Source organism: Fonsecaea monophora (genome assembly GCF_001642475.1).
Source record: "Fonsecaea monophora strain CBS 269.37 chromosome Unknown Scaff4, whole genome shotgun sequence".
NCBI lineage: Eukaryota > Fungi > Ascomycota > Eurotiomycetes > Chaetothyriales > Herpotrichiellaceae > Fonsecaea > Fonsecaea monophora.
In genome coordinates, this window is record NW_019173935.1 from 393,403 (window position 1) to 406,274 (window position 12,872).

Sequence of the window (12,872 nt, forward strand, 5' to 3'; positions counted from 1 at the left end):
AACCGCTAGGTTTGGGGAAGGGGTTCCGCGTAGTAGCAAATCTAGCGAGCCTAGTAAGCCAATATAGGTACATAATGAGCCCCTAGTGCTAGGGATGGTAGGCGGTAGAAAAAGGCTGTTATGCCCCCCAGAAACGCCAACTGCGCCCATAACTCTAACTGAGTATTAGGCTCTTGGCGGTGCACCGTGGTTCACCCATTTCTCGTTTGCCGATCCATCTCCAGCATGTTCCTCGTATAAGGTCAGTCTCCCCCACAAATCCGACTCTTACCCTCGGAGTACAAGCTCTCACCACTTCTCAGGATACCATCATGGATGCCTCTATGGACGATATGCTCACAGGAGAGGGCTCCGATACTTCGAGTCACGAAAACAACGGCACGGAATCAACCTACGAAGGGCATGCCAGCGAGAAACCAAAAAGAGGCAAACAAGCTCGTGCATGTGGAGAGTGTAACAGGTACTATTCATCTTCCCAGCCGTAAAGGGTGCTGCTCTGTCTAAGACTCCCAAAGGAAGAAGATCAAATGTGCGCCATCTCCGCAGACCTATATCCAATGTGTGCGATTGACCATGAGAAGGTGACAAACGCACTCCGAGGTGCTCTCTGTGCGCTCGAACTGGGCAAGCCTGTTATTACCCGAAGAAAAGACGACCGGCAACTCGCCCCTGGCAGTTGAGCGCCAGCCCGCGCCGTCTCCTGGAGTTGGAGGGAGAAGAAGGAATAAGTGAGTTAGCTGAATCGTTCGAGGCATAACGACGACGAGCTAAAACGTTTCATTCCAGACCGAATCCTCGACCTGCTGGATCTCAGTATGCTGGAAAATGCTCTATTGCGACGGAGAGAGAGACGAGACAGCCTTTCAAACACCACCTCGCAGTCTCCTCAGGTCCCCCTAACGCCTGCTTTCTCTCCTAACCACGGTGTGCAGATAACGACAAACGAGCTAGAAAATGGACTGCTTTGTACAAACGACATGAACTCCGGTCTTGGACTTTTAACTGGACAGAATGAAACTCGATTCTTCGCAGATGTCTTCGATCCCACCCTAGGACCCTGGCTAACGGACGGCTTCTCAAACGGCCAGGCTCCAGAAACTCTCCTGGGAAATGTAGGGGAGATGCTGGATATTCCTCTGCTGCAAGCGCAAGATCCTGGAGGCGCTCTCGAGATGAACTATAATTTTCAGTTCGGTTTCTTTCCCGCATCCAATACAAACTCAACGAGTCAAGGAAATACCAAGACTAATCGATATTCGATGCCGTTCCCTGCCATGGTCGTCGACGATATGTGAGTGATGCAGTACTTGCCCGTATGTCAGTGCCCAATGCTTACTGTACTTAGCATCGATGCATTCTTCAAGTATGTGTCTGGATGGCTACCGCTCTTTCACAAACCGCGATTCTATGCAAAATATAACGTGTACGGTCAAGATACCGAGAAATATCAGAGTCTCTGTTTGGAAGACTGCCTGATTCTCGATACGATCTGCGCCCTAGCCGCCCGCTTTTCTACATCTTCGTATTTCGCCCATTTACCCCCGAAGAGTCGGGCTGAACCGTTTCTCACCCAGGCCACACAGCTGTTTCAGGACGCCATGAAACTCGATGCGGCAATCCAAGCGAATCTATCCTTGCTACAGGGATTGATTCTTCTGGGCTGGTATCATCAGGTGTGTGGCTCCAGTGGGCGCTGCGGCAATCTCATTGGTATCTCTTGCCGTTTGGCGTATGACCTAGGACTTAACAACATCGACCATGACATCTTGGAGTCCAAATCCACAGTCCAATGGACGTCGACAGAAGAATGGAGCAAGAAAGAAGAACTCCGTCGGGCTTGGTGGTTGGCTTGGGAGCTTGACATGTTCTCGGGGACGATTCTGAAGCGGCCACACACCATTGACAAAACTCACATAAACGTCCTGCTGCCAGTATCGGATGAAGCATGGTTCTCTGATACGCCGGTTGCATCCGTCGCAGTTATACATGACCCACTACACGTTTGGAAGACACTCAAAGATTCTCCCAACGACGACGACAGGGCTTGGTTCCTCATAGCGTCGTTCCTCAGGGCGTTTGCTCACGATATAATCCACAGACGGCATACGACAGCGCAGACGATATGCGACTTCCAGTCCTCCATAACTTGCTTCTCTCTGATTCTTCCTCAAAGGTTTCATCTTTCCACGAACTGTCTGAGCTATGATGAGTCCAGTTTTGCCGCAAACAATTGGATTGTGTGCACTCATTTAATCCTGCAGTCGTACGTCCTTCATGCGAAAGTCTAACATATCAAGATCCCACATGCTGATTTGAGGCCATAGGAGTCGCTCGTCACTTCGACTGCTTTGTAATCGGAAGTTCCCAGAGCATTTGGATGTCTCACTGGAAACGTCAGCCTTGGAAGATGAGAAGTTGGTGTGTCGCGTTATTAGGGAATGGGACCCTAACTACATCGCTCGAACATGTCCTCTGGTTACCACGACCCTTCTTGGACCCGCGGCCATCAATGCCAAAACAGCGTGCGAGTTGGCTGCTCACCCGGACGAGAGCCGGCCCATATACCTCGAGATGTTGAAGCTAGTTCTCGGGGCGATAGGATCGTTCTGGCAGATAGGCGCTTCTGTGCTAGGTGAGAGCCTCTACTATTTGTCCACGGTCTATTGTCCTTCTAACAATTCTCTAGAACTTGTACAGCTGCTCGAGGCTCGTCGGTCTATCACCGAGCTGGTCAATGCCCGCAAGAATGATCTGGATCGACTTCCTCTCCTTTTGCCCAAAAATGATGAAGATTCCAGCGGCTGAAGCGGCATACAAAAGGTCAAGAAATGATTGTTGTCACAGATACAGACGCTCAACAGCAGTTCAAAATAGCCGCTTCCTGCTTTCTCCCCTTACACTGGACTGACTCGAGCCTGAGATTCGTCATGTGGGACAGGTGGAGAATATTGCATCTACTGCCCATAATCCAAAACTGCCAGCTTCTCGCTAACCAAGGTCTGCGACATGCGAGGGTACAATGATCTCGTCGCCAATGCTTCAAGATTCCTACCACCTCTCGCTCAAGTCTTTAATGTGGGGTGACGATGCTCTCTGGCTGGGCCACAACACGAGGCCAAGGCTAGCTACCTGGGGCCCCGTGGGAAAGTTCTCGTCCCACCCAACCTACTAGACTCTCAGTGTTCTCACGGCATAAATAGTCAGGTTTGCCGTGGAGAGAATCCTCGTGGGACTCAGCTGGCTCTTGAGTAGACTATCTTCCTCAACCGGCTTGACTAGTCTTCATCGAGACGTGGCCTTGTCTTTTACACAGACAAGTGGTTCTCAACACAGCAGCCATGGCGTCAATTTCTTTGCTTGACTCGCATGGTGATGTCGATCTTATAACCCCACCGGATGTTTCTGCGAGCACCTTAAGACAAGCACTAAAAGAAATCAGTCTGATAGTCGGGCCGGAGAATGTCGACATCTGTACCAAGGAGGCGATGAAACCTGACGAGGATGGACACTACTACAACCTCCCGAAAGAACATGACCTGTTCTACGTTTTGGAAAAAGATGTCTTCCTCGCGAGTGCGGTCGTCCGGCCAGGTTCAACAGAAGACGTGTCCGCCATTGTAAAACTGGCCAACGAGTACTTGACACCATTGTGGCCTGTCTCTATGGGTCGAAACCTTGGTACGTACGAGATCTGTCGCAGGACTGCTAACGAGAGCTGAACAACTACAGGGTATGGAGGCTCTGCACCCCGTCTTCGAGGCAGCATTGTTCTTGACATGGGAGCCCGGATGAACAAAGTGCTTCAAGTCAGCGACCGAGACTGCACCTGTCTGCTCGAGCCTGGTGTTTCGTACTTTGCCCTCTACGACTATCTTCAGAAGAACGGCTTCAAGCATCTTTGGATCGACAACCCCGACCTGGGAGGTGGCTCCGTCATCGGCAACGCTCTGGATCGAGGTGCTGGCTACACTCCTTACGGAGAGCACTTTTCGATGCATTGCGGCATGGAAGTCGTCCTGCCAACCGGTGAAGTGATGCGGACAGGGATGGGAGCCCTGCCGAACAACAACACCTGGCAGACATTCCAGTACGGATTCGGCCCGTATCCTGACGGCATCTTCACCCAGTCGAACTATGGCATTGTCACGAAGATGGGCTTTTGGCTCATGCCGGACCCTGGTGTAAGACATCTCCCGCCGTATGAGAGAGCTATTCGTCAATATACTCGGGTGAGCTAACACATTCGACTCAGGGCTACCAAGCCTACCTGTTCTCTTTCCAGAACGACACCGATCTCCCGGCTATAGTTGAAGCTATCCGTGTCCTACGGATTGGCATGGTCATCCAGAACGCGCCAACGATTCGATCGACGCTCCTCGACGCTGCCGTTTATGCCCCAAAGTCTCACTACACAGATTCCAAAGACGTCCTCACAGACGGCGAGATCGACGGGATCGCTCAAAAGATAGGGGTTGGCCGATGGAACGTTTACGGTGCCATGTACGGGCCGAAATCAATGCGGGACCTTCAGTGGGAAGTGTTGAAGAATACTTTTATGCAGATTCCTGGGGTGAGTCTATCTTGCCCTGCTTGTGGCAAGCCCAACAATCAGTGGCTCTTCGTCTATTTATCATCATTCTCCACAATTGTTCTCTTTTGTCTGACCCTAGTTTCACAGGCGAGATACGAAATCCCCGAACCTCTCAGAGAAGGCTCCCAAAAGACCGTCCTGCACATGCGCGAGGAAACCCTCAAGGGGATCCCGAACACGTACGAGCTGGGCTGGCTAGACTGGACCTGCAAGCGCGGCTCGCTGCTGGGATTCTCTCCCATCTCGCCCGCCACGGGTGTCGACGCCGACAAACAGTACGCGATGGTGAAGCGGAGACTGGGCGAGTTTGGGTTCGACTACCTGGGCACTTTTGTCGTGGGATGGCGTGAACTTCACCACATTGGTTCGTCCGATAATTTTTTTTCATCTGAGAGAAAAAACAAACTTTCGGGGAGAAAGATTGATCACTGATTTGTATCATAGTGTGCCTCACATTTGACAAGTCGGACCCTGATTCACGCAGACGGGCACACCGATGCATTGAACTGTTGATCGACGACGCCGCAGCCGAGGTATGTACAACCCTATCCCCCTCCCTTTTTGTCGAAAGGTCCTTCTACCATCCACCAGTCCGTCCGGGGACTTTGTCCCCTCAAAAGAATATGCCTACCAGTCTATCTCCTTCAAGATCATTCCTATAACTAACCGCTCCTCGCTCTCGTCCACCACCTACAGGGCTACGGCGAATACCGCACCCACCTCTGCTACATGGACCAGATCGCCAGCGTGTACAACTGGAACGGCGGGGCGTCGATGAAATTCAACCAACAGCTGAAAGACAGTCTCGACCCGAACGGCATCCTCGCCCCGGGCAAGAGTGGCGTGTGGCCGGCGCGGCTGCGCGGGCGGGGGTTCGAGATTCAGCGGACACAGCCATACGTGCGTGAAAATGGTGATTGGATGAAAGGAGAGGAGCGAGAGCGTAGCCACCTGTGAGGAGAATTGAAAAGTTTGGGGTTGTGGCGAGATACCTACCTACCTTCCTATGAACCTCCCTATGTACCTACCTATGTATGTATGCAGATGTTAAAAAAGGCCCCACATGCGATCCCTACCAACACCCACCGCCGACCCAAAGAGGCTAGTCATGACATTCGCCGTGTGGAGACACTTCGAGAGACGATCACTCTACACCTACTCGGTCCTCACCATACATATGTATGTACCTGGAACCTCCGGACTGGGGACTATCTTGCTTAGCTAGGTCGTCGTGTGTTTCCAGACTCGTGGTCGGTAGAGTATGGAGATATGACTGTGCTGTTTCAGGATGGTAGATGGTAGCTGGCATCCGGTCAATTATTGTACTAACGTACCTCGTTCTGAGGACTTGCTATACTGATATCCGAATGCGCATTCGTATCCATATCCTGTCTTAATGCGCATACCTAGGTGAACGTACATGCATTGACTCGCCGTCCAGTATCTATGTCCATACACATCCTGAAATTCACCTCATCCCATTCCTTGGCTCACTCACTCACTCGCTCGCCTACTCGTCAATATCCACACCAGCAAAAGCCTTAAGCCAGCCACGAGGCGCGTCCGGCGCGAAAAAAAGCTCTCCACTCCGATTACTCCTGGTAATGAGATCGATCGCGCGCGGGGCCATCAGTTTCTCGTACTCTGCCACGGCGCGGTCCAGGTCGTTTACCCCATACTTGATGATCTGTTGGGCGAGCTCGAGACTGTCGGTCAGAGCGCAGTTGACGCCTTCACCTACGAAAGGGGGGCTGTATGTGCCAGTAAGTTAGTTAGTCAGGTACTTCATGCTCAGAGGGTAGCGGAGTCAACATGCGAATAGCAGGGGGAGGGTGAGAAGGAACAAGGGGATTGTATGTAGTGTTGTGATCTTGCTTACCTTAGATGCGCAGCGTCTCCTACCAGGGTAATACCAGACACGGTCGTCCATGGCAGCGACGCAGTCGGCACAGCGTGTAACGGCCAGGCATAGACCTTCCCGTCACTGTATGTGATCAGATCCGTGTGCACCTGCGGCCAGTCTGCAAAGTGTTCGTCGCACAACCACTGACGCAGAGCCGACGGGTTCTCCAGGATCGTCGCATTCTCCGTGCTCCAGTGCTCAGGGAGGCGCAAGCCTACGCCGACGTAGTAAGCGCCGTCGCCGAGTTTGAAAACAACGATCTGCTTTCCCGCGCCAAAGGCGATGTAGTTGCCCTGTCCGGCCAGCGCGGCGACTGACTCATGGAACGGATTTCCAGCGCTGATCGTGGTGGTCAAATAATGTATTCCAGAGTACTCAGGTTTGGTCGATGTGACCTATTAACCGTCGTGTCAGACACTGAAGAACCGGGCTGGGAGATGGATAGAGACAAGACGGGGGAGACTGACGAGATTCCTAGCTTTCGACCATGCTCCATCCGCGCTGACGACGAGGCGGAAGCCCGATTCGACTCTCCCGTCCGCAAACCGCACAGACATTGACCCGTCGGGGTCTTGCTGCACCTGTTGGACCTTGCAACCCCAGCGGACCTTGTTCTCTGGAACGGAGCTCAGGAGCAGCGCACGTAAGTCCTTGCGGTCGATCTCGGGTCTGTCCTCGTTGGCATCGTCGCAACCACCCGTCCTGACGTAGACTTTGCCTTGCCCGTCTGCCAGCACTGTATGTGCGTCGGTACGGGCGAGCTTCTTGAACCGGTCTAGTAAGCCAGCCTCCTGAAGAGCAACCTGGCCAGAGTTGGCGTGGATATCGAGGGTACCGGCTCGTGAAGAGGTCTCATTTCCTGATATGTCTCGCTCGAAGATGATGTAGTCGATATTGGCGAGTTCGAGCATGCGACCGAGCATCAAGCCGCTGGGGCCGGCGCCGAGGATAGCGATAGGCGGTGCCATGACGGAACTCTTTGGAGGAATCGAAAGTGAAAGAGAAATACATTTCCAGCTTGTAAGTGTCAAAGGCCATCTTTTATATCACGATCAAGATTCAGTGAGGTGTAGCGGAGGTACCTTGGGTACCTCTTGTTGTCAGAATATCAAGCTCCGTAAGTTCCGACGGAGGATATTCGGCACTTAATTTTGTCTTGGCGAGCCAAATCCATGACGAGCGCCCGTCACCGACATTCATTTACCCATCTTTCAATCATCGACAGACCTGAGTATGACAGAGACACTGGCCCCGTATGCTGTAAGTCCCTATCACTGACTTCATCGGAACCTCTAAACTGACCAGATTGGCGGCTGAAGTGTGATAAATGCCGATCCCGCAAGGTGTGTCAACCCTACCAGCTCGCAGACATGGAAGACGGCTGTGACTGATCCATTCGCAGGTTGCATGCTCGAGAAGCCAGCCTAGTTGTCAACGCTGCGAAGAAGAAGCTACTACTTGCTCGTATTCACGGTCGGGCCTCATTCGCCGAAATAGACAAAAGCGGAAACATGCCAGCAGTGTCTCTGATCAGTCGACTTCTAGTGCGGTCACTGGCAGCCACGCTGGCGAAGTGGCTCCCAACAACCTGCATTCCAGCCTGGCAACTGATATAGATGCGACTCGGGAGCGCTTGCACGGTCTCGGCGCGTCGCGACAAAACTCTCTGGGAGCGCTCTCGTCGCTGGCTCAAACTTCTGCAGCCGTTTGGCAGGGTTCTGTAGAGCTGGGCAAGGCTGCTAGGACGTTTTTCTTGTTCAAAGATCGGGCAGTCTCCTGGGTCAATAGTGAGTGCTGTAGTCTGTACAACAGAGGATACTGCTGACACAACTCGGGACAGCCTTTGAGGCCGAGTTGAAACGCGATCGTCCTTGCTGTCTCACTCCGCCTCCCGAAGTACTGGGCCACTTGCGAGCATCTTGTCCGGAGAAGGTGAGGGATCGAGCTTGGCTGGTCATGTACTATGGTATCATCCTCAATCTCGTCTCCGAAACCGACCCCGTGGACGAATCCACAAAATCAAAGCTTCGATCAAATCTCATGCTCGCCCTCAACGATGCCAGACTCCACCTCGAGCCCAGCGAGGTGAACATCCAGGCATTGCTTCTGCTCGCTCTTGATGTTGAAGAGTTCACCACTCCAACACTTTGTTGGATGATGGTTACAAACGCATGCAGGATGCTGCAGGCGTTGGGTGTGAACCACCGCCGATTCGACTCTCCCACCCGAGACCGGCGCGTCATGATGTTTTGGCATCTGTATCTGGTGGATATTGGACTGGCTCTCATCTTTGGCAGATCTCCTGCCTTCCACCGCGGAATGCCGATGGGGATACCCGTCCCAACGGTAAAGCGGATCTTTTCGTCTCAGCAAGATACTGACCCGTCTGACACACCAGCGTTGTTCGGAGTGCGTGAGTGAAATGGTTGTGATGACCCCAAACAACGGAAAACAACTGATATGAGCTTCAGATTACATCAACCGAATGTTCCTTCTGTCACTCATAATGGGTGATATCTGGTATTATCTTCATGAAGATCCGATGCCTGATTACACGAACATCGAATCAACCAGCGAGAGTCTTGAGTCCTGGTATCTCAGCACAATACAGGTGTTTAGTAATCTCAACGGACCTGGATCTTCAAAGACATTGACATGCCACGCAGATTCTCGAAGCTGCTTCTCTCACAGAGAAACCACTTCTCGCCGCCAAAGATGCTGCTGCCATTGACCTGGCTCTGAGAAACGTCAGTTTCCAGTACGAGTACCTCTATATCCTCCTCGCTCGATCTTCACCCCGGATGAGAGTCCAGTGTACTGAGTCGTCGAAACGGATGCTTTGTCTGCTCGAGAAGATGGGGTCGGACGAGTCCCAAGGTTCAGCTAACAGCATGGTATGGCATCTTTTGTGTGCACCCTTTACGCCGTTCTTGGACCTTTTCGGCGAACTTATTTCGAATGGCGCGGGCGGATCAGACGACAACCGGGCAGCACTGGCAGCCATGGAGCACCTCCCTGTCTTCTTGGGGAAGATGAGCTCGAGGAACTCGCTTGCCGCCAAGCTCAAGAGTGTCGCTGAGGTTTTGGTGCAGCATGCCCAATTGGTGGTTAACCCTCAAGGTACGTATTTGGCCCAACACACCAAAAAAAAGTGGTGTATCTGACCAGCCATTTCCTGTCTACCAGACCACAACACTGCCAATCCAGTGATTCCTCCTTTTCTAGCAGAACCAGTGTCCGATCACTGGCCAAACGCTCTGAGTTGGGATTCATTCTTCAACTACAACATGCATTCCTCTGATCTTAACTACAATCCCCAGACAGAGAACGTTGGTGCTGAGCCGACCGATTTGACAGCATGGACGAATGACTTCTTCGACAACGCTTTTGTAGACTGGACGGGGTGGAAACCTCGAGTCTGAGGTTTCTAGAGCGTCGATTGGCAGGGGTTGACCTAACGTGGAGGATTGTTGGATGCTGTGCGGACAAGGGTAGATCAGAGGATATCCCTGACGGTTGACGATATATTGCCGCAACTGTCGTCTTCGGCCCATAGAGGACAAAAACATGCTTCCTCTCCGTTAGAGGGGCTGGGTCAAGGGACATCGCCGTCAAGATCCAGAAGTAGTGATGCCGGCTGGAACTTGCGTTGGAGTAGTCTTTACATATGTAATGTTTGTGCAATCCATCGTCTCCAGGAATCTACCCTATATGAACATGGCCGAGACCCTCTTGGCTGCTTCCTCGATTCCGCCGTCCGCGTCCACAATACCCAGCGCGAAGTCTTCCAGCCTGGAACTCCCGGGTGACTTACCCCTCGGCACCGTGAATTGGTGGTGGTACATGGCATCCTTACTCTGCAGTTGTACCCTAGGCAGAGTTTTCGGCCGAATCTGCACGTAGTGGTGGACACTCGGGGCTGTTGGCTCGTCTTCCACGGCGTATATTTGGTCTTGCTCAGTTCTCGGATAACTTTCTGGAGTGCTGTCAATGTACGAAACACGGCCTAAATTCCGGGTCAAGTCCTCGATTCGCTGCGTGTTCGCGTATGGGAGACTCGTATCGCTAGTGTTGAATATCGAGAACGAATCTTCTGATGGACACGACGAGTTGGCGCCCGAGACGGACAAAGATGTGCCCGGTGCCACAGCATCGGTTGGGAGCAGGAAAGAGTCGTTCGTAATGAGGAATGCAGCTGCGTCAGTGAACAAATCCGATTCGTTGGGAGTCAGCATGGACAAGTCGGTGGTGAGATAGTCGGTCCTTTCCTCCAAGCTGACATCCTCACTGGTGAACGTCGATGTCGTCGGGTTCTCTGCCGCGATATTATCAGGTATATCCATGCCCATGCCTCGATCACGAATCTTCATCACATTCTTGACCACCATCTCCGCAAGGCGGGAGTCCCAGAGACCATCACGCGAGTGCTTGAGCAGAGGGTGGGAGAACAGTCGGCAAGCCGTGGCCAATATTTCCGGGTGGGTGGTTTTCAGGCACACAAAGTACAGCGTCCCGATGAGGAATGTGGATAATGTATAGGTGCGTTGCGAAGGCGAGGCTAGTGGGAACAGAGCGCTGGCGGAACGTGATGCTGAGCGAGTTGCCAGAGAGAGAAGCCCGAGTACTTCTGATAGTGCTGTGCCGAGGGTATCTTCGTCATCAGGAGGATAGCTCATAGCATCAGCGGCAATCGGAACATTCTCCTCAATAAGACTGTAGAAGGTGTGGAAGCTTATCTGCAAGAGCAAGAACTGTTGGTGCTGGAGCTGCTGTCTACCGTCCTTGGTGGCACTCGCTGAGACATTGGAGGCAGAATTGCCGATATTATTACCAAGGCCACTCAGTGAGTGCCGGTACCTCTCATACTGCTGGCGTAATACAACTCTTTCGCGCCACAAACCCTGAGGAATTTCACTTGATGGCTTGCCTTTGTGTTGGACCTGGCTAATCAATTGGCGGAGGGTCCAGTTCTGAAGTTTCACCAGAACGCCTTCAGCATGGTCGAGACTCTGGAACGAATCAGGAACAACCGACAACACTCCTCGAGTGTCTTCGGGACCAACCAGTTCCAGCACTGGAAGTCTGAGGTCATCATAGGAGCTCGCTTGGATATCCAGACGCTCCAAGAGGTGTGTCAGTTGTACGATCAACTGTTCGTCGGCCCATTTTCCCTCGTGTTGGGTTCGCTTCAGCAGTTTTAAGCCGCTATCGAGGTGTGATATCGCCTGCTGAGTATCGCCAAGGAGTGACTCCAAAGAATAGAATATGACGCTGCAGACCAATGCTACATCTGGCTGTGCATCAGACCTCGCGAGGTAATTCTTCAGCTGGACGTAGCATTTGCTGACCATAGTCATGGTCTCAACGTGTAGACTTGGCTTGTTCGTGAACGACCCACAAACAAAGTCCTTGTGTAGGGAGCTCAGAACCACAAGGCCATTTCGGATGACGGGTTGGTCTTGACTTCGCTGGAGGATCAGCTCGGTCCACAAGGTCGGGTCGGCGTAGCTGGAGAGGTTCCATGCTGCTTGACAGCAGTAATAATGTAAGAGCTGCCGATCGGCTTGGCTTCCGGGCACCTTGAAGGGAATACTGTACGATGCGATAGAACTGAAATTCTGAGCTGGGTTCTGTACGCCTCGAGAATTTTGTGCTGGAGGGGTCGGATAGCCTTGACATTTCCTGTGAGACGAGGTGCAGTTCTCACATTCCGGCCTTGCTTGATCGCATCGGATATGGCGAGCTCTGTATGCACTGGCGTCAAAATCGTCCAGCTGTCTAGTATATACATACGTACTTGCACGTTGAACACCCTGAACGAGTCTTGGGTGCGCTCTTCCGCAGCCTCTTAGCCGCCAATTTGTCCATGTAGACGATTGAAGAATACGCAAGCAGGGGGGACGGAGAGGGACATTGCGGCGGCAAAGTCTAGGTTTTGAGGCATGAGGTCGGTCTGTGGATCGATCTAGAGCCAAATGGACGATATCGACTAGTTTGAGGAGGTCAAAGGACCGAGCTGAAGTTGTAAAGACCCAGACAGATTTGCGCTCAGCCTTGTGGGGTTTGGCACAGCCTTGCCAACCAATCCCATCCACGATTTTCCCCGAGGTTGAAGCGTACGGACAAGCGAGAATCCGCCTTCTTTGTCCGTCACGGCACCATACCTTTTTGACAGGACGATTCTTTTATCACAGCTCGATGGTCGTGGTCTGTATATCAAGAAGTGGTATCGGCTCATGTAAGGCCGCCAACATGCTGAAGACCATCGCTTCCTCAAGGTTTCCCTTGAAGTTAGCTTACGAATTTACGGACGTTGTCACCCTGTCAGTGAGAAACCCTTGGAGAGCGCGTGGTTAAGCAAAGGCATCGATCAATGGC

General features: G+C 52.3%; 5 protein-coding genes across 5 annotated transcripts; 3 read left to right on the plus strand and 2 right to left on the minus strand.

Moving 5' to 3' along the window:
- Positions 1 to 977: 977 nt before the first annotated feature.
- On the plus strand, positions 978 to 2,805 carry AYO21_01133 (hypothetical protein; the record flags this gene model as incomplete). Its single annotated transcript, XM_022651117.1, has 4 exons — positions 978 to 1,291; positions 1,346 to 2,263; positions 2,325 to 2,632; positions 2,687 to 2,805. 4 exons carry the CDS (start codon positions 978 to 980, stop codon positions 2,803 to 2,805), a joined length of 1,659 nt encoding a protein of 552 aa, XP_022516595.1.
- Positions 2,806 to 3,338: 533 nt separating this feature from the next.
- On the plus strand, positions 3,339 to 5,548 carry AYO21_01134 (hypothetical protein; the record flags this gene model as incomplete). Its single annotated transcript, XM_022651118.1, has 6 exons — positions 3,339 to 3,678; positions 3,730 to 4,181; positions 4,253 to 4,570; positions 4,679 to 4,955; positions 5,036 to 5,124; positions 5,288 to 5,548. The coding sequence occupies 6 exons, from the start codon at positions 3,339 to 3,341 to the stop codon at positions 5,546 to 5,548; spliced, it is 1,737 nt and encodes a 578-aa protein (XP_022516596.1).
- A 553-nt stretch (positions 5,549 to 6,101) lies between these two features.
- Positions 6,102 to 7,462, minus strand: AYO21_01135 (hypothetical protein; the record flags this gene model as incomplete). The annotated part of the gene is made up of 3 exons (XM_022651119.1): positions 6,102 to 6,342; positions 6,471 to 6,889; positions 6,962 to 7,462. 3 exons carry the CDS (start codon positions 7,460 to 7,462, stop codon positions 6,102 to 6,104), a joined length of 1,161 nt encoding a protein of 386 aa, XP_022516597.1.
- A 265-nt stretch (positions 7,463 to 7,727) lies between these two features.
- On the plus strand, positions 7,728 to 9,916 carry AYO21_01136 (hypothetical protein; the record flags this gene model as incomplete). Its single annotated transcript, XM_022651120.1, has 6 exons — positions 7,728 to 7,754; positions 7,897 to 8,281; positions 8,335 to 8,907; positions 8,966 to 9,105; positions 9,161 to 9,614; positions 9,702 to 9,916. The coding sequence occupies 6 exons, from the start codon at positions 7,728 to 7,730 to the stop codon at positions 9,914 to 9,916; spliced, it is 1,794 nt and encodes a 597-aa protein (XP_022516598.1).
- Positions 9,917 to 10,201: 285 nt separating this feature from the next.
- On the minus strand, positions 10,202 to 12,362 carry AYO21_01137 (hypothetical protein; the record flags this gene model as incomplete). Its single annotated transcript, XM_022651121.1, has 2 exons — positions 10,202 to 12,176; positions 12,292 to 12,362. The coding sequence occupies 2 exons, from the start codon at positions 12,360 to 12,362 to the stop codon at positions 10,202 to 10,204; spliced, it is 2,046 nt and encodes a 681-aa protein (XP_022516599.1).
- Positions 12,363 to 12,872: the final 510 nt, after the last annotated feature.